This window comes from Mytilus edulis, chromosome 7 (genome assembly GCF_963676685.1).
Source record: "Mytilus edulis chromosome 7, xbMytEdul2.2, whole genome shotgun sequence".
NCBI lineage: Eukaryota > Metazoa > Mollusca > Bivalvia > Mytilida > Mytilidae > Mytilus > Mytilus edulis.
Genome location: NC_092350.1, coordinates 89,061,856 through 89,088,120, shown reverse-complemented (window position 1 = coordinate 89,088,120; position 26,265 = coordinate 89,061,856). Strand labels below are relative to the sequence as shown.

Below are 26,265 nucleotides of genomic sequence, written 5' to 3'. Positions count from 1 at the left end.
GTCTACTTGTCACTTAAGTAAGTCGACTTGTCAGATACACAAGTCTACTTGTCACTTAAGTAAGTCGACTTGTCAGATACACAAGTCTACTTGTCACTTAAGTAAGTCGACTTGTCAGATACACAAGTCTACTTGTCACTTAAGTAAGTCTACTTGTCAGATACACAAGTCTACTTGTCACTTAAGTAATTCTACTTGTCAGATACACAAGTCTACTTGTCACTTAAGTAAGTGACATGGAAAGTTTCCTAGTTTTGTGACATTGTTTTTTTGCTGTTTTTATAGAGACCTTCAAATTTACTTTCCGTGCTGAGACCTGGTCAAGTAACTGTGAAGTTTTTGATTTGTTTATCTGTGTCATTATATGTTGGTCAACGGTTCATTAGGGTACCGGTTCATTTGATTTGTTTATCTGTGTCATTATATGTTGGTCAACGGTTCATTAGGGTACCGGTTCATTTGATTTGTTTATCTGTGTCATTATATGTTGGTCAACGGTTCATTAGGGTACCGGTTCATTTGATTTGTTTATCTGTGTCATTATATGTTGGTAAACGGTTGATTGGGGTACCGGTTCATTTCTGTATTCTTTATTTTTTTTCGCTTGTTATTCTTTATCTTTAACAATAAAGGCTATTCTGTAATAACTTGATAACTGTATTCTGACGGAACATTGTTCTTTTCTGTAATCAGTATATATTTTTTCCCAATTCTTGAAATTTTGCAGTTATTCATTATATTTTAGCACCCCATTATTCTCTATTCTCTTTTTTGCCCATTTTACTCTATTCTTTATTTTTGCCCATTATTCTCTATTCTGTATACCCCATCCACACCCTCTTATATACCGTCTGTCTAAAGGTTTGGGTGAACGTGAGGTCGGACGATCTAGTAAACAGAAAATAACTGAAAATTGTCGACTGTTAACGAAACTTTTAACAGGAGATAAATTCTTAGCAAACAGAGGATTTGACATATCAGAAAGTGTAGACTTTTGTGTGCGGAAGTGAAAATTCCTGCAAGGGAACACGTAAATTATTTTTTTCTTGAAATAAAGCCAACAAGAAAATTAGGTGCACGTACATGACTGTTTTCGCATACAAGTTGAACTTGTACAAAACAAATATACTATTCTACAAAAAAACATTGCCAATTTACTTTCTGAATTTATATGTGTCACTGAGTTGAATCAGTTGTTCTACGACACCCTCCTCCCCCCATTCCAGACCCTCACTGAGATGAATCAGTTGTTCTACGACACCCTCCTCCCCCATTCCAGACCCTCACTGAGGTGAATCAGTTGTTCTACGACACCCTCCTCCCCAATTCCAAAAAAAAAATGTATATAGCGTGAAAAATTATGAATTATTTTTGGCGATCAAACGGGGGGAGCCGGGTCTTACGTCCTCTACCCCCTTTCCCCCCTTGAATCAACCGTTTTAAATGGACCCAATCAGTGTTTCACATTGGTCATAGTTGTCTTTGAAAATATTTGGAATCGTCCTTAAATGAGTCCAATCATTGTTTCAAACTGGTCCGATTTGTCTTTCAATCTAATCCGAGTTTCTTTAAAAGTGGTCCGAGTTTTCTTGGTCCGACTTGTCCCAATCCTATATTCAGTGTCTCGTTTTGACAAAACTTCCGCGTTGCTGCTATCGACAAACTGCCAACACATTCGTTTTAACCAAGAAGACGTCATTTCGAAGGCTTTTTAAGGGTAAGTTTTAAATATTTCTGTTATATCTGACTCATGTTAAGAAATGACATACTCATTTTAGCTCATTTTAAAAATATTTTTTACATTTTTGACACAGCAACAGGTCGATGGACATATTTCCGGGTTTCCATTACTCTTCTTCTTCGCATTAAGACGAAATGTTCTGAACAAGTACAGAAGAAATGTTTAATTAAACATTTAACTAGGTGATTTTATGTTCTTCAAGGTAAAATTGTTTATGGAAACAAATTTGTAAGTTAAAAAGTGCATTTAAGGTTCCACTAAAGTCAAAATATAGGACACTTCATAAACATCTAAACTTTGCCTGTATTTTTCAACCTATAATGAATAAAGTCATAAACTATGAAAACATATGTTCATTTAAACATACTTTACATATACACACTGTGTAAATTGTAAATAAACTTGAAATTGTTATGTTGTGGCCAAACCGGTTCTTGGGGTGAACACTAAATTTTCAAAAAAAATCTGCAGGCCTGCAAGACGACTTAATTTGCTTAAAATTGGTATGGACGAATACTGTAACATGTAATGCAGGGCAAGCCATTGTTGATTTTTCACATACATATGTTTTAATGGCATATTTGTCCAATTTCTGTATTGTACCTTCCATATTAGTTCACTTAGTTACATGAAATTAACTGAAACTGGAAAATCAATACATTTTATAAAAAATCAACAATGGCTTGCCCTGCATTACATGTAATATTATTCGTCCATACCAATTTTAAGCAAATTAAGTCGTCTTGCAGGTCTGCAGATTTTTTTGAAAATTTAGTGTTCACCCCAAGAACCGGTTTGGCCACAACATAACAATTTCAAGTTTATTTACAATTTACACAGTGTGTCAGACATGGGGTAATCGTAATCAGTAATCGTAATCAGCTGTAATCGATTACATTTTGTCATGTAATCACATGTAATCAGTAATCATTCATTTTCTGATTACAAGTAATCGGAATGTAATCGATTACATTGCAAAAAACAGGTGTAATCATGATTACTTTTAGATTACTTTTAGATTACATTTATATGATTACTTGATGATTACAAATTTTAGAGACATAATTTATTTTTAAAATAAATCATGCTTGCACATTAAACTTAGGTTTACAATGTTTTACATTGTCCAATTGTCATTGATCTTTATTACTGTTTGAAAAAGTTTTGTATAACTATGGTTAAGATTTGAGATTGATTTAAGATTTAAACTATTTAATTAGAAAAAAGTGAAACATGTTTATTTTCTATACTTCAGTGATCACACTGGTTTAAACTAGAATTTTCTTAGTATTAACTCTTGCATTGAAATCTACTCACTAGTTATTTTCACTCTTTTTATTGGATATTTAAATTTTCTTTGTTGAAAGATTTTATTTATATTATAAGTCTATAACTAAGCTTTTATCTTTAATTTTTGAATTGGATGTTATGTTGAAATTTATATAAAATGTCTGCTTTGAAACACTTTGTGTTTCCCGATCATGCACCAAATTCTGGGACTGTGAAGGCAAAGTGCAAATATTGTCCAACATACATCTCTGGCAATGCCAAAACAACATCAAACTTTGTGACACATTTAAAGGTAAGTTAGTTTAAATAATTATTGAAATGTTGAAATATTATCATGATTATTATCATTTCTTGAGAGACCAAAATTTAGAGCAAGGGTATCAGGTCTACAATTTGTACTTTATAAATATTACAATATTTTATGTTTTCATTGCTTTAAACATCTATATAAACTTTGAAAATACTTCCAATTTTTAGTTTACACAAAATGTTTTTTTTAAATGTTCAATATTAAAATATGTTATATAATTGTGCATGCAATTAATATTAGCAATTCATAACATTATTTAATAATGCAATTAACACAACACATTTTTCTTACACCTATTGATTGTCATAAAATTTTAAATGGGGATTAACACCTGTAAAAACATGTATACATGTCAATTATGTCCTCAGGTCAAACACAATAAGACTACAATGTACTTGATCATTAATTAGTCACTGTCTGTTTAATTCTTTTTATAAATAATAAATAAATAACCATGTTTTTGTTTTCTTTTACAGAGAAAGCACAGAGACATTTTCATTCAAAGTAAATCTGAGGATGGTACACAAATATCGCAAACAAATATAAGCAACTTTACAAAATCTACATCAGTTTCAAAATACTCTGCTGACACAGGATTGTTCAGTTTCATGACACCAACAAAGGGGAGGAAAAAGCATATCTCAGGTGATATTGTTAAAATGGAAATTTCGCAATACCTTCTTGAGCCATGTGATGATGCATGTGATCCATTAAAGTACTGGAATGACCATACTGAGATATACCCAATACTGACAAAACTTGCAAAGACTTATCTCACAATTCCTGCTACTTCTGCTCCAGTTGAACGACTTTTTAGTGTTGCTGGAAAATTCTTTAGGCCAGATAGATGCAGACTTAGTGATTCAACCTTTCAAATGCTGATGATGATAAAATGCAATGAAAAATTTGCAATTGCATAAAGGACTTATGGCTGCATTATCAAACAGTACAAGTATCACTTTACTTAACTTGTATATATTTATGATATTAAAAAAATTCTATAGATTTAGTTTGTTGATGTTAAGTAAAATATACAATGTAATCATAAGTAATCACAAGTAATCATGATTACAATGGAGAAAAGTAATCTAATGTAATCAATTACATTTGAAATTGGGTGTAATCATAATGTAATCGATTACATAAAATAAGCAAAGTAATTGTAATGTAATCGATTACATTTCAAAGTAATCGACCCCATCCCTGCTCGAAACAGGAGTAGTAGCTCGCTAAAGCTCACATTACACTTGTTTCTTAGCCTCGTACAAATACAGTTGATTTTTAAAGACACTAAACAGTTATTGTCTATTTACCCAGACGGCTACCATCTTATCTTACTTTACCCACATAACTACCATCTTATCATACTTTACCCATATAACTGCCATATTATCTTACTTTACCAACACATCTTCCAGATTATCATACTTTACCCACACAACTACCATCTTATCATACTTTACCCACACAACTACCATCTTATTATACTTTATCAACACATCTTCCATCTTATCATAGCTGGTAGGTGTGTTGGTAAAGTAAGATAATATGGTAGTTTTGTGGGTAAAGTATGATAAGATGGTAGGTGTGTGGGTAGAGTATGATAAGATGGTTGTTGTGTGGGTAAAGTTTGATAAGATGGTAGTTGTTTGGGTAAAGTAAGATAAGATGGTAGTTATTTGGGTAAAGTATGATAAGATGGTAGTTATGTAGGTAAAGTATGATAATATGGTAGTTGTGTAAGTAAAGTAAGATAAGATAGTCGGTTTGAGGTTAAAGTATAATTATATGGTAGTTGTGTTTGTAAATAAAATTAATAATGAAAACGGGGAATATATCAAAGAGATAACAACTGGACCGAAGAGCATGATACAGGTTATGTTCTTTTCATATATTTTATGACAGTAGTTGTGTGGGTAAAGTATGATAAGATGGTAGTTGTGTTGTTAGTGTTTGATGTGTTGGTGGAGTATAATAAGATGATAGTTGTGTGGGTAAAGTATGAAATTTATTGCAACAATTACCTATTATTTATTGTTTTACATTGTATAGATAAAATTATTGCAACAATTACCTATTATTTATCGTTTTACATTTGATAGGTAAAATTTATTCAACAATTACCTATTATTTATTGTTTAACATTATATATGTAAAATTAATGCAGCAGTTACCTTTTATTTATCATTTTACAGTTTTTGAAATAAAAGAAGATGTTTATGTGTATGATTGATGAGAGATTATTTGGTTGTATTTCAGGGTGAGACTCCTTATGATACGGTAACAATGAAAAGCAATATATCTGATGAATATAAAAGGAAGACGAAAGAAGTGATGTACTTCCTTAAGGTAGATATGTTGTCTTAATAAAAAAGAGATATTCACAAGTATGTCAGACTGTTAGTGTCACAACAGACTTGGAACAAAGAAGTTGAAATAAAACATTTGCCTTTAGTTGTCTATGTGGTATTTGTTGTCAGTTAACAATGTAAGTTGACACTTCCAAGCTTGTTGCCTTATGTAGATGTTGGCATATGTGAAAGAAAAATGTTTGAAAACTGTGAACTCATCTGTTTAGATATCTTTTTGGTATTTGTTTTGTCGGCTTGCTGTCTTCTTGGTTGATACATCACATATCATTTTATTGGAGCAAAATATGTGCATTATGTATCAGTGTATGAACAAAATGATTTAAATGTTTCTCTAATTCTATGGAAATTTATCCCTTTCCGAACCCATTGTATAAAAAAAAATCAATCAACGTGTGGTTGCCGGTGATCTCAAATGATCATTGGATGATTTTAAGGTTCATAACCTTTTTAGCTAACTGGATGAATCAAAATATGATAACAGGTGTTAATGAAATTGACAACTTCGTGGAATGTGAAAGGCACGCGAAGGGGATTTTCGTTTAACAAAAAAAGAAAATTTATTTTTAATTATTAGAGAAACAGATTCTTACATAGTTACTCGTGGATCATCGTGTTTATCCAATCTCGATAGTTAAATTATAACTGAGGCTCTGACTTTATGGATATATCAGATAATCCACTGTTATCTATGTAAGAATCTATATGTATGTAAGTATGTGATAAACATATATATAAATGCACTTCTCTACATCATGTTTTACATGTTTAGAAAAATCAGTGTAAAATCTTTTAGAATTTAATATAAATACAATTACAAGTTAATCATGTTAATCACAACAGTATTAAATATGCTAATGGCACTCACACCACATCTTCCTTTTATCTAAATCTACCATCATGTTGTATTGCATATAAGAAAAACAAATTATCATGACTAGTAAAGGATAATGATTTTTTTTCAGTGCATGCAAATACAAATATTTGAGACATTATATGTAGCTATAGTAATGATGCTCTCAAAATTTATATTAGTTATAAATGTAACATCAATTTTAATATTTTGATTAATTTTTCCTTGTTTATTTAAAAAAAAGTAAACCTGTGTACAGTAATTTATATACATTCATATGCAGATACAGTGAGATATTTTCAGTTTGAACCTGGTACGCAAATAAAGCAAATTATTTACAAATTTGAATACATCATGAATTTTGTCCTTTGTGATTTATTTGTATGCTAATCAAATATAACAGACTTACATGTATTGTAACAAAAAGAAGATGCTTAACCCTTATAATGTAAAAAAACTTTTTTTGTGGTTTGTAAAAGATTTTAAAGATGTTGTTTTTAGTGTTTGTATGCCTCCGTGACAAAATTGCAGGGGCACATTAATTTACACTTGTCTGTCGGTCTGTCCCTCTGTCCGTCCCTCTGTCTGTCCGTTCGTCTATCCGAATAATAATATATATTGTTTGTCGGCCTATTTCTCAAACAGTTTCGCAGTTTTACAGCTTTAATATGTTGTACGCATAATAAAGGTGTGCATTGCCATAGGATTTTGATTTTTTCTTAATATTCTGAAAATGACATGTAGTTGGACTTCTCCATTTGTTGATTCTACATGTATCTTCATAAAAAAGATGATACTTTGTCTGGCTTCTTCCTCGTACAGTTACATCATCTTACAAAGTTTTAAATTTATAATGACCTATGGTCAGGCGGGTACATTATTTGTGTCTTACAGACAGCATAAAAATTTGAAGTCAATTATTATCCCCTGTCCGTTGTCCCTAAACTGTTCTTATACAATGTTCTCTGAAATTGAATCTCATCTATCAACATGGCCACCGTGGATAAAAATAGAATATAAGGTCTTATTAAAGTTTTGGCGAATACCGGTATATATCGAAACCTATAACAATAGAGAAAAACTGTTTGTGATTATAGTTCAGTTTAATGGGAACCACGTATGACAAGTCAGTGATATGTTGGATGCAGCTGTATTATATATTTGTCCATGGAAAATATTTGGCCTTAATACCTTCGGCCATGGTACAGTGACTAAAGATTTAGTTTATTTTACATGTCAAAGTATTTTTATAACCTACCAATGAGACATACCTTTTTAGAATACAAAAGGTGTAATTCTTTTATATTTGTACTTCTGTCTTTTTGTCTTTTGTGTGCTTCAATTCAAACTGATGCGTCAGATATTTCTAAACCGATATGTTATTGTGTGGTGTTGTTGCACCACTGTCTCAAGTTTAGGGGGAGTGAGCACTCACAAGCCACAATCTGTATGTGCATGTTACAAGTCTGAACTCTGAACTTAGTTTGTTTATAAAAAAAGAAGATGTGGTATTATTGCAAATGAGACAACTTTCCACATGAGATCAAATGACACAGAAATCAACAACTATCATGACTATAGGTCAACGTATGGCCTTCAACAATGAGCAAAGCCCATCAGTTTAGTTTATAAAAGAAAAAAATCAGCTGCAAAAGACTGCATAACAGGAGCATATTATAAACAAAATTAATTACAACATAGTTCATAAACCAAACAGTATACATTGTTGAATTATACATCTTCCGAAATAAGTCTTTGTTTATTACAGTTTTAAATTAGACAAGCATCTTTTCTACCTTTTGAATAACAATTGACAGCTTAGACAGGATATTGCTATTATAATATTTAAGCATGCATAGAACTTTTTTTTTCATTTGGATATTTTAAATACTATGGAGGTATGAACTTCCCCCTTAAATCCTTCAACAATGTTCAGATATAGTGGTATACATCCCCAAGAACAGCTTTACAAAGTGGATAAATTCTCTCATTTTGCGGTTCATTTCTATATCATCCTGTTTCGATGGGGAACTTTGTATTACATACCCTTTATTTACAAATATTTTCTTTACGACCCACCTTAATTTTAACAGATATGGTTCGAAGGAAAACTCTTCTTTAAAGTGTAAATAAACCCCCATTTTGATGAGTTGTTTATGTCAGAGAACCATGTTTGAATAAATTTGTCTTGGAGACGCTGCCTTACATTAATTTTAATACATGTATAATTATAGTCTACTTGTCCCGGAATATTATATAGTTCACAAAAGCCTCAATCATTAAATACAGATTTTACATACTAGTTAAACTGACAACGCCATGGCTAAAAATGAAAAAGAAAAACAGACAACAATAGTACAAAAAGCAAAATATCAAAAACATCAAAAATGACACAACATAGAAGACTAAAGAATAAGCAACACAAACCCCACCAAATACGGGGTGATCTCAGCTGCTCCGGAAGGGTAAGCAGATCCTGCATGCTCTACATGTTGCACCCGTCGTGATGCTCATGTCATAACAAATCAGGTAAAAGGTATAAGTCTGTAGGTCAAATTCATGAAAGGGAAGGGGATTGTAGTTACGACGTAAGGAAAATATCAAATATTATTTGTGAAACGGTTACTTCAAAACAGTCAAACAGCTCATGGTGCGTCCGTAAAATTTACCAAGGAATAATATCAACTTCACCATTCTTGGTTTAATAGCTTCATTGTGAGAAGCAACCCTTCATTAAGAAAATCATGATAGGAAAATCAAGCACAGGAATATCGTATCAACTGGGAGATATATACTCCGTATGCAGTTGCTGCTGGAATGTTACTACTTAGAAATTGAAAGTTTACAATTTGAAAGCTGAACTCATATCTTTTGTCGTAAAGTTTTGTTTTTAACCGACCCTCATTGTCAATTTTTAGATGTTAGTAAAGATATGAGGCCGACTTAACTGTATATGTTGTATCCTTTATTTCTAGTTCGAGGGGATAGATGCATTCAACATAGTCACCACATTTTGAATTATTTAGTGAAAGAACATCATCTTTATAGCGGAAAGAAGAGTTAAGGGATATTGCTAACTTCTTTTCTTTCTTCCTAAGAAGTTCCTTTATGAAGCCAGCCCCATAATAATACAGACACAAGTCTGCAAGAAGAGGGACACACTTGGTTCCTATTGAAATGTCGACAGTCTGTTAAAAAACACATCCTACGAACATCACAAATACGTTGTCAATCAAGAAACCAAGCATCTTGATAATGTCAGTTTCAGAGAATCTTTTTGGAAAACCTTCATGCTAATGCATGTACCAAAGTATACAGTTTAAATGAAAATCTTCCAAGTTCCCCATACACCATACAATTTGGCGTAGATGATTGCACCCTGACACTGTGCTTTCAAAACTGTAGATGTAATTTTTTAGTATAATTACCTCAATTGTTGTTTTTTGGTTGCTGTCTGATATATTTGTATTTCGATTATTGATTGCTTGATATCAGACTGTTGATTTTCTCGTCTAAATGGCTTAACATTTTACCGTGGACACACCAAGTTTATGAATTGTTATGTGATATCAGATTGTTTATTCTTTTGTAGACTGTCATGTTAAAGACTCCAGAAGAAGGTAAGTTCAGTTATGATGTGCCAGTATTCTAGTCTCGCATACCATCATTTAAGAATAAAGTGTTCTTTCTGTGCTAGTATTGATAGTAAGTTTTTGGATGTTTGCTTTGTTAAACTTCTAATCGGGAATAAAAGAAGGTTGGGGTTGAAATGTCAAAACATTAATTTAAAACTTCCATATAGTCATGTTCGGTCCGTTATCAGAAATCATGAAAAGAGTTTTATTTATGCTATACCTTTTCGTTATTTTCAGAATTTTGTCTTTATGGCAGATATTGCGTTGTGTTTGTTTAAAAACATCTTGTGTACTAGTTTTTTCTGCACCAGATACGAATGTCCACATTAAAATTATTTCAGTGATTTCATAGCTTGAGTTATATTTACACATGTCCGCTTCAACAGAGCTATGAGAAAACTGACAAATTAACACTACCTTACAAAATGTAGATTTACAGTCATTATAACAAATTGGTTGACCGATATACGACGTGTTTGTGTCTTTATAGTTACCCATTAGCGAAATGCTTTTGAAAATATTGAGATGTTCGTCTGATCTGTTCTTCAAGTTCACTGAGTCTTATATTCATAATGTAACTTTTTACTAAGTGTGAATTTGCGTATTTTCTTATTTGAAAAACAAAATATTAAAATTAAAGGTCTAATGCCATAAAAAAGCTAAATCTAAACTATGGATGTTTAATATAAATCACAACGGCAGACAATGTGCTTTTAAAACCCTTTATGTGAGGAGGTATTTTAACACCAATAATAACTTATACATAATGACAAACCGTCAAAAACATTGGTAAACAACCCAGAAAAAAACATTTCTATCAACCTTGATAATTGATAATTGAGAATTTGAAATCGCATATTGAAAGTATATGATAGATAAACAGAACTCAGATTAATTGGTACAAACAATAGTTATATAACTGCATCTAAGACGGAAAGATTAAAATGGCAGAAATCTGTTTTATTTTTTGACTTGTTAAATATTTTTTAGCTTCCGGTACATTATTGTATGATTTTTGTCGAGCCTTTGAAATTTATAAATGTTACAAAAAAGTAATTTCATGAAAGTGAGACATAGGGATCCTAGATTTCATCTTGGCCGTCGTCAACATTTAGATTCAGTCTGTGGTTAAATGTTTTTTTAGATATCAATAACTGTATCAAATCTAGATGGAGTTTTAGGAAATGTGGACAGACTTTAGTATGACCCGGTGTCATATGGTATTTTGAACCCCCTAAAAATTGAACCCTACTATAGACCTTGAATTTCAAAAATCCAAACTACTCTACCTCCTTTACATAGTAATAATACCCCAATAAGTAGTTTGTATGTATTTATCTTTCTGGAAAAGATAATAGAAAAAATATAATTTCCATGGTATTTTGACCCCCCTGCGGTATATTGAACCCCCTACTATAGACCTTCAATTTTTAACCGGATTTTTGTGACAAAAATGTCGGTTATTAAATTGGGGATGCTCGGCGGGCGGGCGGGCGGGCGGCAATCAAATGTTGTCCGTGCATTAACTCAAGAACCGTTCAACCAAACCTTTTAAAATTTTAATATGTTGTTACTGACAACTAAATGAAGGTCAAGTTCAATAATGGCCATTTTGACTTTTACCGTTCAGGAATTATGGTTCTTGAAAGATTGAAAAATGGCGTTTCCAGTCGTGTCCGTGCATTTACGCATGAACAGTTCTACCAAAGCTTCCCAAATTTTAATATGTTGTTACTGGTGACAAAATGGAGGTCAAGTTCAATAATGACGATTTTGACTTTTACCGTTCAGGAGTTATGGTTCTTGAAAGATTGAAAAATGGCGTTTCCAGTCGTGTCCGTGCATTTACGCATGAACTGTTCTACCAAAGCTTCCCACATCTTAATATGTTGTTACTGGTGACAAAATGGAGGTCAAGTTCAATAATGACGATTTTGACTTTTACCGTTCAGGAGTTATGGTTCTTGAAAGATTGAAAAATGGTGTTTCCAGTCGTGTCCGTGCATTTTCTCATGAACCATTCAACTAAAGCTTTTCAAATGTTGTTACTGATGACAAAATAGAGGTCAAGTTCAATAATGACGATTTTGACTTTTACCGTTCAGGAGTTATGGTTCTTGAAAGATCGTAAAATGGTGTTTCCATTCACGTTGTTGCATTTACTCACAAACCATTCAATCTAAGCTTTTCAAATTTTAATATGTTGATACTGATGACAAAATAGAGGTCAAATTTGATATTGACAATTTTCACTTTCACCAATCATCAGTAATGGTTCTTGTGATATTGCCAGGACACAAATAAATGCTAATAAATCCGGTTTGCTGTCGTTGTGACAGCCTCTTGTTAAAAAATCTTGCTATTCTAACTCCTCAACATAGTTATATTACTCCAATAAGTAGTGTGTATGTATTTAACATACTGGAAATGATATTTTGAAGAAAAAAATATTTTCACAGTATTTTGACCCCCCTACCATGGTATATTGAACCCCCTACCATAGACCTTCAATTTCAAAAATTCCAGCTATTATCTATCCTGAACATAGTAATAATACTTCAGTATGTAGTTTTTATGTATTTTACATACTGTAAAAGATATTTTGAAAAAAATAATTTCCATGGTATTTTGACCCCCCTATGGTATATTGACCCCCCCCCTGTGGTATATTGAACCCCCCTCTATAGACCTTCAATTTTAAAAATTTCGGCTTTTCTTAATCCTTAACATAGTAATAATACTCCAATAAGAAGTTTGTATGCATTTAACATGCTGGAAAAGATATTTTGAAGAAAAGAACATTTCCATGGAATTTTAACCTCCCTGCGGTATAGTAAACCCCCTACTATAGACGTTGAATTTCAAAAATTCAAGCTAATCTAACTCCTTTACATATTTATAATTCTCTAATAAGTAGTTTGTATGTATTTAACATACTGGAAAATATATTTTGATAATTTTACTTAGCCATGGTATTTTGACTCCCTGCGGTATATTGAACCCCCTGCCATAGACTTCAATTTCAAAAATTCTAGCTATTCTAACTCCGTAACATAGTTATAATTCTCCAATTTGTAGTTTGAATGCATTTAACATGTTTGAAAAAATATTTTGAAGAGAAAAAAAAATCCATTATATTTTTGACCCCCCCCCCTTTCCATGATATATTGAACCCCCTTCCTTTAGACTTGAATTTTAAAAATCCAAGTTTTTCTAACTCCTTTACATAGTTTCAATACTCCAATAAGTAGTTTGTTTGTATTTAACATGCTGGAAAATATATTTTGAAAATTTTACTTAGCCATGTCATTTTGACCCCCCTACCATGGTATATTGAACCCCCTACTATACATCTAAAGAACTTTAATGTTAAAATATCTTGCTACTGTAACTCCTTTACATATTTATTATACTCCAATAAGTAGTTTGCATTTATTTTATTAACTTGAAAAGATGTTTTGAAAATTTTACTTTTTAGATTAACTGAGCCATGGTAATTTGACCCAATCCCCCTTTTTTACCACGGAGAATTAAAACTTTAAGTCTACCATTCTACATGTATATAAATATTCTAAATTTCAAAGAATTAAAGCGTCCAAGCTACATGGTCTAGTTATAATGCTTTAAGAAGTTTTTTGAATGAAATTTTGTTGGTTAAGACTTCAGAGCACTTATACCAAGCAAATATTTTTCTTTTAACCAATCATTGAAAATTGACCTCCCTTTCTTGTATTAATGATTTTTAATTTTTGATTAGCTTTTATATTATGTTAAATGTTTTATTAATCATCTAGAATGAAAAAAAACAGGGGGGTTCAATTTACCATGGGGTTCAATTTTCCATACAGGGGGGTTCAATTTACCATGGGGGGGTGTTAAATTTACCATAGCGGTATTTTGACCCCGGGGTCATTTTACCATGGGGTTCAAAATACCATTTGACACCGGAAACAAAATTTTGAAAAAAAATATTTTCCTTTGTATGTATATAACATATAAATGGTCTTAGTTTATTTTGCAGTTAACAAATGGATACAGTTTGTTACATATCAATTACTTTATCAAACCTTCATAAAACTTTATGAAACTTTGGTACAAGATTTTTGCTGATTTAGAGATAATGTCTGAAGCAAACTTTTCATTTTTTTTTTCATTTTGATTTTTTTTTCAGATAGAATGACTCTTTACAGTTAACATTTACAGTTTAGGATTAAACTTTTATGACATGATGAATGTTTAAATCTTCATGGATTCTATATAATTATGAAACTTGAACAGAAACTAAGCTTCAGGACCATGAAATAGCATATAAAGAGAAAGTTTGAATTTCTTATAAATGAACTCACTTTTTAAGTCAACAGTTCACGAATAGCAGTAATCACAGGCGAGACTCAGGATTCTGCAGAACCTCTTATGCATTTTTAAGGCAAAGAGAAACACTTTCTTTATTTGAACTCCCAAATTCATAGTACTGGTTTTATATCAAGTTGATGACATTTTTGGCTGAAGCGAGACATAACAAGCTCACATTAATTATGTTGAAGGTGTCCACATTTAGGTTCAGTCAGTACAAATGTAGTTAAAAGTTTTTTAATTATTAGTAACTTTGTCAGAACTTCATGGAATTTTATGAGACATGGAAATAAGCTTTTTTTATTGATGAAAAGACAGTATATAGATATTTTGAAAATATTTTTTCAAACGAATGGGACAGCCCATTTTGCAGAAATTGCACCTGAAACAATAATTTTTATACGCCCGTTTACATGCTTACAGGACGTATTATAGTATACCGTTGACCGTCTGCCTGTCCGTCCGTAGTCATCATGTCGGACATTAACTCAAAAACGCTTAAACCAATTTTCGATTTTAGGTTTCCGAGTTATAAGATTTTATTCATAAAAAAAGGGATAATTTTCAAGTTTTTGGACAATATCCTTAAAGTGCTTAGAGCAGTTTTCATTAAACTTTGATGACTGATACAAGTCAATAAGTTACCAAAATTGTTCAACTTCAAGACCCATGCATATTCATAAAAAGGTCAAGCATCTACATGCACATTGAAAAACAATGCTATGTCTTGTAAGAAAAAAATATGCAGGAGAGCCTAAAAAAACGAAATAATGTTCATTTACATTACAATGCAACCATCTGTAACCAAACAAAATGAAGAAAGTAATCTATGTTAAGTAAAAATGTTCAATTAAATAATGTGATATACTGATATAGATTTAAACTCTCTGGAAGGTTTATGTTGTCATACGTGGTGCACTTTGGCTACCAACTAAAATTATAAATAAATTCATAAACATAAATAGACCTAAACAAGTCTGTCATTCTCTGACTAAAATAAGTCTGAAAATGAAAGTACATTTTTAAAATGAATACATTTTTGTCGAGCCTGCGACTGTTGTTGCAGAAAGCTCGACATAGGGATAGTGATCCGGCGGTGGCGTTAGCTAACTTCTTAAAAACTTTAAATTTTAGAAGTTAGAAGACCTGGTTGCTTCATACTTTGTATATGGATGCGTCATGTTACAAAGTCAAGTCAAATGTCCAATGTTCATGACCTCATTTTCATGGTTCAGTGACTACTTGAAAAAAATTTCGGATTTTTTAAAATGTTAAATTCTCTCTTATTTTAAGTAATAGGATAACTATATTTGGTACGTACGTACCTTGCAAGGTTCTCATGCCCATCAGACAGGTTTCACTTGACCTCGACCTCATTTCATTGATCAGTGAACAAGGTTAAGTTTTGGTGGTCAAGTCCATATCTCAGATACTATAAGCAATAGGTTTAGTATATTTGGTGTATGGAAGGACTTTAAGTTCAACTGGCAAGTGTCATCTGACCTTTACCTCATTTTCATGGTTCAGTAGTTATAGTTAAGTTTTTGTTTTTTGGTCTGTTTTTTGTCGAGCCCGCAACTTTTGTTGCAGAAAGCTCGACATAGGGATAGTGATCAGATGGCGGTGGTCGGCGTTAGCTAACTTCTTAAAAGCTTTATATTTTAAAAGGTAGAAGACCTGGATGCTTCATACTTTGTATATAGATGCCTCATGTTACGAACTTTCCGTCAGTCACATGTCCAATGTCCTTGACCTCATTTTCATGGTTCAGTGACTACTTGAAAAAAAAGCTAAGATTTTTTGTTACGTTAAATTCTCTCTTATTATACATATGTTATAAGTAATTGGATAACTATATTTGGTATGTGCGTACCTTCGGTATTTTTGTGATTTTACTTTTTTCATGCTCACAAAGGAAATGAAACGAAAAAGAAAGAAAAGAACGATTCAAGTTTATAGTAGTTTTGAGCATTACATGTGGGAGTATATGTTTAACCATGTCAGGCAGCAACGGGACTGAAAGATGAATTTGGTCTGCAAATGGGGTATCCTATGTTTAAAATAATGCCGCACGATAAATACAACTGAAATAAAGTATACTGATATAATCTTAAATACTAAAGTTAATTTATCGTTTGATTATGTAAGATTCTCGTGATTTTATGTAGACAATTTGATATAAATTTGTTTTTTAGAGTATTAGCAATGTTTTTTTAATGTTGTTTAATCTCGAGCGTAATCCTGATTTGTAAAATCACCATCGCTCTAGTCTTTTTTTTTTATTGCGGTTACAGTGTTAATTGTCTGCAACATGGTAGGCCGGAATCAACTGCTCCCTATGTGTACTTCCTTAAATAATAAATAGGAATAATGGTTGTGTTTGTCATAACATTTGATAAACTGAAATGAACCCTGCTAAGTGTTATCGTATAGACATACAACCTTAATAAAAACAAAATATTTCGCTCATGAACACCCTTTATCTGACTCTATACTAAAATCTAGTTGATCCATTTAGAGAATTAAACCCAATATGAAAATATTTACTTGGAGGAAAACAGTCTTCTTTAGTCTTTTTTCTGATTTCTGATAATATTTTTCACTTTGTTAGTGATGTTAAAATTGATAATAGTTACAGGTGTGATCATTCATCAGTGATCTTTTCTTTCAAGATTAATGATTTTATAAAAGGCAGAGGCCTTTTGAAATTATATAATTCCCTTCTTCTTGATACTGTCTATGTTAAAGATATAAAAAAAAAAAGTACAGTAAAAGAACAATATACCGCCAAGATATATAGAGATGAACATTTACAAAATATTGACAACTCTGAAATTGAATTTACTGTTGATGACCAGTTTTTTTTTCGAAACTTTACTCACAAAAATACGCGGTAAAACTATTTCATATGCCTATTATAAAAAAACGGCGGGTATAAAAACTGAAAATGAGATTATTTTAAAATTAAAAAACAATTAGAAGAAAATGCACTTACAGTAGAAAATTTCAAAGAGATTGATCATAAAAAAACATAACTTAAAATGTATAGACAAAAGAAAATTCAGGGACAACTTGTTTATTCAAGAAGTCAGTGGATTGAAGAAGGAGAAAAACCTACCATTTTTTTTTAAATCTTGAGACTAGAAATTATGTTTTCAAGACAATTGAAAAACTTACTTTAGGAAATGGTGTTATGGTGGAAGAACAAAAAGAAATTACAAATCAGACCCGGGTGTTTTATGGGAAACTTGATAAAAAACAAGATCGTTTGAAAAGGGTTGATTTAACACGAGACAACTGTTATGATGATATACCGAAGCTAAGCGAGGATGAAAAGTAGTTATTGGAGGGAAATATTAGTTTTTATACAACCGCAAATTTTGAAAAAAATTTCGTCGTATATCGCTATCACGTTGGCGTCGTCGTTGTCGTTGTCGTCATCGTCCGAATACTTTTAGTTTTCGCACTCTAACTTTAGTAAAAGTGAATATAAATCTATAAAATTTTATCACAAGGTTTATGACCACAAAAGGAAGGTTGGTATTGATTTTGGGAGTTTTGGTCCCAACATTTTAGGAATTAGGGGCCAAAAAGGGCCCAAATAAGCATTTTCTTGGTTTTCGCACTATAACTTTAGTTTAAGTTAATAGAAATCTATGAAATTTTGACACAAGGTTTATGACCACAAAAGATAGGTTGGGATTGATTTTGGGAGTTTTGGTTTCAACAGTGTAGGAATTAGGGTAAAAAAAGGGCCCAAATAAGCATTATTCTTGGTTTTCGCACAATAACTTTTAGTTTAAGTAAATAGAAAATAATGAAATTTAAACACAATGTTTATGACCACAAAAGGAAGGTTGGTATTGATTTTGGGAGTTTAGGTCCCAACAGTTTAGGAATTAGGGGCCAAAAAGGGACCCAAATAAACATTTTCTTGGTTTTCGCACCATAACTTTAGTATAAGTAAATAGAAATCTATGAAATTTAAACACAAGGTTTATGACCATAAAAGGAAGGTTTGTAATGATTTTGGGAGTTTTGGTCCCAACAGTTTAGTAATAAGGGGCCCAAAAGGTCCAAAATTAAACTTTGTTTGATTTCATCAAAATTGAATAATTGGGGTTCTTTGATATGCCGAATCTAACTGTGTATGTAGACTTTTAACTTTTGGTCCCGTTTTCAAATTGGTCTACACTAAGGTCCAAAGGGTCCAAAATTAAACTTCGTTTGATTTTGACAAAAAATTAATCGGTTGGGTTCTTTGATATGCTGAATCTAAAAATGTACTTAGATTTTTGATTATCGGCCCAGTTTTCAAGTTGGTCCAAATCAGGGTCCAAAATTAAACTTTGTTTGATTTCATCAAAAATTTAATAAATGGGGTTCTTTGATGTGCCAAATCTAACTGTGTATGTAGATTCCTCATTTTTGGTCTTGTTTTCAAATTGGTCTACATTAAAGTCCAAAGGGTCCAAAATTAAACTTAGTTTGATTTTAACAAAAATTGAAATCTTGGGGTTCTTTGATATGCTGAATCCAAACATGTACTTATATTTTAGATTATGAGCCCAGTTTTCAAGTTGGTCCAAATCAGGATCTAAAATTATTATATTAAGTTTTGTGCAATAACAAGTCTTTTCAATTGCACAGTATTGCGCAATGGCAAGAAATATCTTATTGCAAAATATTGTGAAATAGCAATTTTGTTTTTAATTAGAGTTATCTTTCTTTGTCCAGAATAGTAAGCAAGAAATAACTAATTGTAAGAATTTTTTTTATTTGGAGTTATCTTTCTTTGTCTAGAATCAACTTAAATCTTTGTTATATATACAATATACAATGTATATTCACTTTTTACTACCAACTGATAAATTAAAATAATCTTTACCATTCAGTGATAACAAGCAGTTTTTTTACATCTTAATATTTTATGATGTATTTAAATGAGTAGTAATTGTTGCAAACTCCATTAGAAATTTTAATTGAGATTAGTTTTGGAATAAGGGAAAGGGGGATGTGATTAAAAAAAATGGGTTCAATTTTCTCATTTGAAATTTCATAAATAAAAAGAAAATTTCTTCAAACATTTTTTTGAGAGGATTAATATTCAACAGCATAGTGAATTGCTCTAAGAGAAAACAAAAAAATTAAGTTCATTTGAATACATTCATTCTGTGTCAGAAACCTATGCTGTGTCAACTATTTAATCACAATCCAAATTTAGAGCGGAATCCAGCTTGAATGTTGTGTCCATACTTGCCCCAACCGTTCAGGGTTCAACCTCTGCGGTCGTATAAAGCTACGCCCTGCGGAGCATCTGGTTTAGGCATGGCGTTGTCAGTTTTTTTTTCAATTTATGATTTTGACTGTCCGTCTGGTATCTTTCGTCCCTCTTTTATGTAATTTAACAAATAAAATGTATGCTTTTATCTGGAATAATAAACCAGATAAGGTCAAACGAGATCTTTTATGTCCAGATTATTATATGGGTGGTTTAAAATGCTAAATTTAAAAGCATTTAGACAGGGACTGAAACTTACATGGACAAGACGGATGTATAATTCGAATTCAAAGTGGGTGAGACTAGTCTCTATTGTTGAGCAAAAACATTTTATTGATTTAAGTTAAATTGGGCCTATTAAAAGGTCATCAAATAAATTTTGGCAAGAGGCTTTTGATGCTTGGAAAAGCCTTAATCACTCTAGAAACCAAAATGAAGTGATGCAATTATATCTTCTTCTTTATGGGAGGTAGAAAACATTACAATTGGTGGTTCAAGTGTCTACTATAAAAACTGGGCAAACGCTGGAATTTGGAGGTTAGGTCATTTCAAATTTTTCAACAACTATAGCAATTTGGGCCAAATATTTTACATATTACTATGGAAAAGCACACTCGTTTAATGAGTGGTTAAACACGATCAATATTGAAGTAATACTACCTTTTAACATAAGTGTCTTCTTTGAATAAAAAAAAAAGTTCAAAGAACATGGACAATTAGTATTGAATGAGAAATATATTACTTTTGCTGCAAGGGAAAAATGGGAGAACCATCTTCATATGACCGGTATTAACTGGAAAAAAATACACACTTCGTGTACAAAATATACTAGAAGCACTAAACTTTGCTGGTTCCAATATATAATTATCCATAGAATTTTAGGAACTAATTCAGGCCAGGATTTTTTAATTTGTTGGTTTACGGATCCGCCGACCCGATTTTGCCGATTTCCAAAATAAAAATAAAATCAAATTTTCAGGCTTTTTTTTTATTCTCGCCGACCCTAACAAATGCATTATCCCTGAAAAATAATTAAAATATCCTTTTTTATGAAATGAAATGCATTAATCACTAACAGAAGTGATGACACTTTCTGTTGTGAAAAATGAAACTTTCAGTTTACGTTTCTAAAAATAGACAAATCAATTATTAATGACCTTGAAATGTCGTTTGCGCAAATAATTTTGCGGAACGAAACCTGTGTTTAAAACAAATTACACAATGAGTTCGTTTCCCTTATTTGTCACCAGTCTGTAAGATGCATGTTCTCGTATAAATAGACTTGTCCAAATGTGGACAGGTGGAAGTTCAAGAAATCAAGTTAAAATACTGAATTTTAACAAATCATTTGATATTTTCTTGTTTTACAGATAATAAAAAAATATCGTCCATTTGGATAAAAAACGGGAATGCATGACAACAGATTATTAAACCTGATATTCTCGTTTTTACAGTGGACGAGTCTATTACGTTTTTGACACGTGTGTTGAAACTTATTTTCGTACGACGTTTTTACTTTTTTTCTTTATCAGTTTTCGTGCTTATTATTTTTCACCAAGTTTTGAATAAAAGCTAAGTCCAATAACTGACGTGAATCTGTTTTTCTTGTTTGTGAAATGACGATTTAATTTCGTCTTTGTCAGTGTACCCCCCCCCCCTTTTTTTACGGGAAATTATTAGACAATGTCATGCGATGTTTACAGCTGAGCAATAATATTTCATCAAACTAAAATTTAAGAACGATGAAAAATAGTATGACAAACATATTATTAGAAAGGTGAAATATATTTTTATTTTGCATATGTTTTCTGTCTTGAAAGATCTTTTTTTTTCTTTTTTTCCCGACCGACCGACCCGACTTTTTCATGGAGAAAATCCGTAAACCAACAAATTAAAAAACCGTGGCCTCACTACTTTACAAGAAGAAAATAGATAGTTGCAACATATGTACATTTTGCAAAGAAAGACCAGAGACCATAGAACATTTATTTTGTAGCTGTCCGATGGTCGCTTATCTCTGGCATTCAGGAAAAATCTGGATTTTTGAAATGACAAATATTGAACTGGGATGAATATTATGATTATTCTCTTTGGTATCTACGAACATGTTAAATTGAATTTTGTTAAAAATAAGAATATCCTGCTTTCAAAATACTATATTTTCCGAACAAAATTACAAGAAGTTTTGCCAAATTTAAATGCTTTAAAAAAACTATTTAAAAGAACACTTGAACTTAGAAAAAAAGCATTTCATTTAAAAATCTCTCTGTAGAGGAATATAACAAATACTGGAGTCCAGGGGCCTCTGTTATAGAATAAATAATGAATGTCCAATGATGATTGAAACATCACTAATAGATATTACAAGAACAAATAAGATTCCAATATTATAAGATTATTATTTCTTTTAAACCTATTGTTGCACCATCTTATATTCAATTGTTGTTTTATTATTTAATACTTCCTTCTGTTAACCTTTGTTCATACATTTTGTGCTAGTTTATTTGTTACAATAAAGAAAATTCATTATAAAAAAAAATAATAGCTAAATGTCCAATTTAAAATTTTTAAGTTCTTAGACCACATTCATTCTGTGTTAGAAACCCATGATGTGTTTTATATATTTAATCACAATCCAAATTCAGAGCTGTATCAAGCTTGAATGTTGTGTCCAGGGGTGTGGAAATGCTATGCCCGACTCGCCCGACTCGTACATTTGAACAACCGGACAAGTAATTATTTTTGTCTGGGTTGCCCGTGGACAAGTAAAATAATATAAAAGACAAAGTTCAAATCCAACAGAAATATAGAACTAATTTCAACATGTTCAAAATGTATAAAGATGTTAAATTTATGTAAAAGAAACCAATGGTTCATGACGATAAAAATTACATAATACCGAAAATAGATAGATTAACAAAATAAATAAAAATAAGTATGCGAACCCGAGTTGCGTAACATTGCATTGGTTTTGTCCATTGACACGGGATGGTCGATTAGGTTTTATCCATCTTTACCGGAAGTGTCATTTTATATGTTTTTGTATCGAGATTCAGATTGATAAATACTTTATAAAACACCGGGCAAGCAAGACAAAAAGAGTAATGAGTCGAGTAAAAACCCTAAAACGCAAATGGAGGATAAGGAGTATTAAAAAAATACTGAAGCGAGAATTTCAGACATCGTGAATATCAGATTGCACCTGGCTATCTAGTATGGAAATTCGGAAAATAAATATTTTTTTTGTCTTTATATTTATAGATCAAAGGTCAACATTATATGTTGTCAGAGTGGTAAATGGAAGGGACGGTTTAATTGCCCATCAATACAATTATAAAAAACAAAAAAACAAAAAAACAATTGTGTCAGTTGAGAGAAACAGCAAAAAAGTCAATAGTTTATCCATTATTTCATTTCTATTTCTTCACTCACTTTCTTCATTACACTCTAAATTAGTATATCAATATATGTACCTACTGGCTACAATTTTTATTCCAAAACTGCTGCAAAAATTACCTTTACATGGCATTTCATTGGTTGGTTTGCTGTAAAGTTTTTGTCCCATAGATGATGACCTACTTTACTAAATTTTTACAAATAATAAACAAATGGATTTCACTTGTTTGTATCATGCAGTTGTAACAGTGCTAAGAATCATATATTAACTACAATGAAATACTTCAATATTTATTGGGACCATCAGGGCAAGTAACTTTTTTTCAGGACAAGTGAACTTTACAGTTTTACTTGCCCAGGGACAAGTGCCCACAGCAAATATTTCCACACCCCTGCTGTGTCCATACTTGCCCCACCTGTTTAGGGTTCGACCTCTGCGGTCGTATCAAGCTGTGCTTTGTGGAGCATTTCATTGAATTAAGTGAGTCAAAAAACAAAAATCGACTTGTTAATGTTTGAGCTCTGACTGTTGAATGTTTTCATCAATTTAGTAGTTTTTTTTTTTTTATTTTGAGAGAGTTTCATTATGTAAATCACGCAAAAGATGGAAGTTATAAAAAAACTATACAGTTGTCTTACTTTTAAGATAGTTTGCCAAAGCTATGTACAATTAAGAGCTGTTAAACATCAATTGTAGAAAACAACACGCTATAAATTTCATTTGTCCAAAGCGCTTTTCTAGATTTACCTTCATTAGGATCGCACAAAAACGAATATTTGAAAACCAAGGATGTAACATGAAAACAAAGAGACACCGACAAATCTTCCTCATATGATTGTATGTGTTTATCTTTCTTGGATAATTGGGTGACATATAATGTAGAATATATACAACCAATGCTAATACAATGTAACGAGTCCATGCATTATCTCATTGTATCTATTGTTTTGTTTTTGACTTCGTAATTTTGATATATATACGTTTGATAATGTCATCAATCAATAAACTTGAGAAAATAAACATGAATTTGAAAGCTTATACCTTTTTGAGTAATGCCCCTGCCAGTCAATGTTATATTTATGATTAATTTTAGTTGGTACTGTAAGTTGAACTGTTCATTTGTATATTTAGTATATTTTCTGGGGACATTAAGGTTTCCCCTTGTTTGTCAGTCGGTCCGTACATACGTCCCTTAATTGGTATACCGCTTTAAAACTTTAGTTGGTCTCAACCCAATTGCATGAATCTTATACAGAATGTTTGTTACCACAAAACACATATCGAGTTTGAATGCAGGTGGCATCATTTTTACCATTCTAGAGTTATGCCCCTTCACAAATGGAAAAGTTGCTTAAATTATCGTTTCCGTTCTCTAAATTAAGTTTCCCTTAAAAACTTGTGATGAAGCTTATACACAATGCTTATTACCACAAAACTCCTATCAAGTATGCATTTGGATAGCATCACTGTTACTGTTATTGGGTTGTGTCCCTTTATAATAACCTTATAAGCAAGAAGTGGCATTATCCGTGTCCCATGGACACATTACTCATTTATGTTATCATCTTTTTCCCCCGGATACCATTGGTATTCATATAATTTAAGTCAAACATGTTCATGTTATTTTTACAGAATATAACAACTTGATGAAGAAAAAACAACAGTTAAATCGTTTAACGGGTAAAGGTTCCTACGAATCGTATGACATGCGCTGTATGGTTACTGGCCAGTTCGCCGTCGGAAAATCGACTCTGGTGAAGCTATTAGTGGGGGACGTCATTCCCGAAGGGAGACATCCTACAGATGGTATCTCTCTTCTAGAAGGACGCTGTGGTCTTGACGTCCAAACAAGAGAATGGATTCTTATAAATCCAGGTAAGAGTATGTTTGTTTATGCCCCTGTTGCATTGGAGGGGGAATTAAGTGTTACCCTTGTCCGTCTGAACCTCCGTCCGAGCATTATTTGGAAACATATGCTTGAAAATTTTACCCCTCAAAACCCAGGTATATGCAATTATCCCTCAATACCACATGCTTGCAGAGAAGCATAAATGCCAAAGATTGATTTTATTCCTTAACACATAATCTTCTTTTTATCAATAGATAGCATCGTGGTAAAATCTTTGAACTTTTTTGTCTACCGTTAATGTATTGATTAGCTTGAGTAATGGATTAAGTGTTTTTCTTTGAAGTACACATGATGATACAGTGATTGTTTGAAGTTAAACAAACAAAGCACTTTTTCAAACCTTTTTGTATTTCAGTAATTTTTTGTAGATCAATCTGCATAACTAAGATGGTCTCTCTTATTTGACAGGATTTTAATAATTCCTGGACTTATTTCTTGCAGTACAAATTGAGGAATATATGATTCATTTTTTTAAAACTTGAATAACTCTCCATCTTAGTTATATAACTTCAATTTAGTGGAGAGGTTTCAATGACAAATTTAAAACATCGTTGTTTACCAAACGCAACATCGTTGCATCGGGTCAAATGTGTTTGTTTATGACGTCTTTACACTAAATCCATTGGATGTTGGATGTTACGGATTGATAATTTAGTCTTAGATGATTTTTTTTATTAGTTGTTAGTGGCTTTGAACTAGCTGTCAGATAACTGCGAGTACTCTCAGATCTGTGCAGTGTGTCTTTTTGTGTTGGGATGTATAAGTAACCGGCCACGTCCACTTGTATTTTTGTCCATCTGATGAGTTAAGTCTTTTTCAACTGATTTGTATAGATCATTCTTATGTTGTACTGTCCAAGTCAGGAACCTGTACTTCAGTGGTTGTCATTTGTTTATGTGTTACATATTTGTTTTTTTATATAAATAAGGCCGTTCGTTTTCTCATTTGAATTGTTTTACATTGTCTTATCGGGGCCTTTTATAGCTGACTATGTGGTATGAGCTTTGCTCATTGTTGAAGGCCGTTCATGTATAGTTGTTAATGTCTGTGTCATTTTTGGTCTCTTGTGGACAGTTGTCTCATTGGTAATCATATCACATCTTCTTTTTTATATTGACCCGTTAGTC

General features: G+C 31.9%; 2 protein-coding genes across 2 annotated transcripts in view; both read left to right on the top strand.

The window, feature by feature from the left end:
• The first annotated feature begins 2,989 nt into the window (after window positions 1-2,989).
• Window positions 2,990-4,346, top strand: LOC139529666 (zinc finger BED domain-containing protein 4-like). The gene is made up of 2 exons (XM_071325515.1): window positions 2,990-3,323; window positions 3,818-4,346. Exons 1-2 carry the CDS (start codon window positions 3,189-3,191, stop codon window positions 4,259-4,261), a joined length of 579 nt encoding a protein of 192 aa, XP_071181616.1. The 5' UTR covers window positions 2,990-3,188; the 3' UTR covers window positions 4,262-4,346.
• Window positions 4,347-4,919: 573 nt separating this feature from the next.
• Window positions 4,920-26,265, top strand: part of LOC139483480 (uncharacterized) — a 40,136-nt gene continuing 18,790 nt past the window's right edge. Inside the window, exons 1-4 of the mRNA XM_071267501.1 lie at window positions 4,920-4,994; window positions 5,601-5,690; window positions 10,156-10,183; window positions 24,862-25,104. Of these exons, the coding sequence (XP_071123602.1) occupies window positions 4,920-4,994; window positions 5,601-5,690; window positions 10,156-10,183; window positions 24,862-25,104 (436 nt within the window). The remainder of the gene's footprint in view (window positions 4,995-5,600; window positions 5,691-10,155; window positions 10,184-24,861; window positions 25,105-26,265) is intronic.

Excerpts from the sequence above, each read along its gene's own strand:
- LOC139529666 (XM_071325515.1), top strand. The coding sequence starts at position 3,189 with ATGTCTGCTTTGAAACACTTTGTGTTTCCCGATCATGCACCAAATTCT. Across the intron at positions 3,324-3,817 it reads ACTTTGTGACACATTTAAAG|AGAAAGCACAGAGACATTTT; the intron begins GTAAGTTAGTTT and ends TTTCTTTTACAG.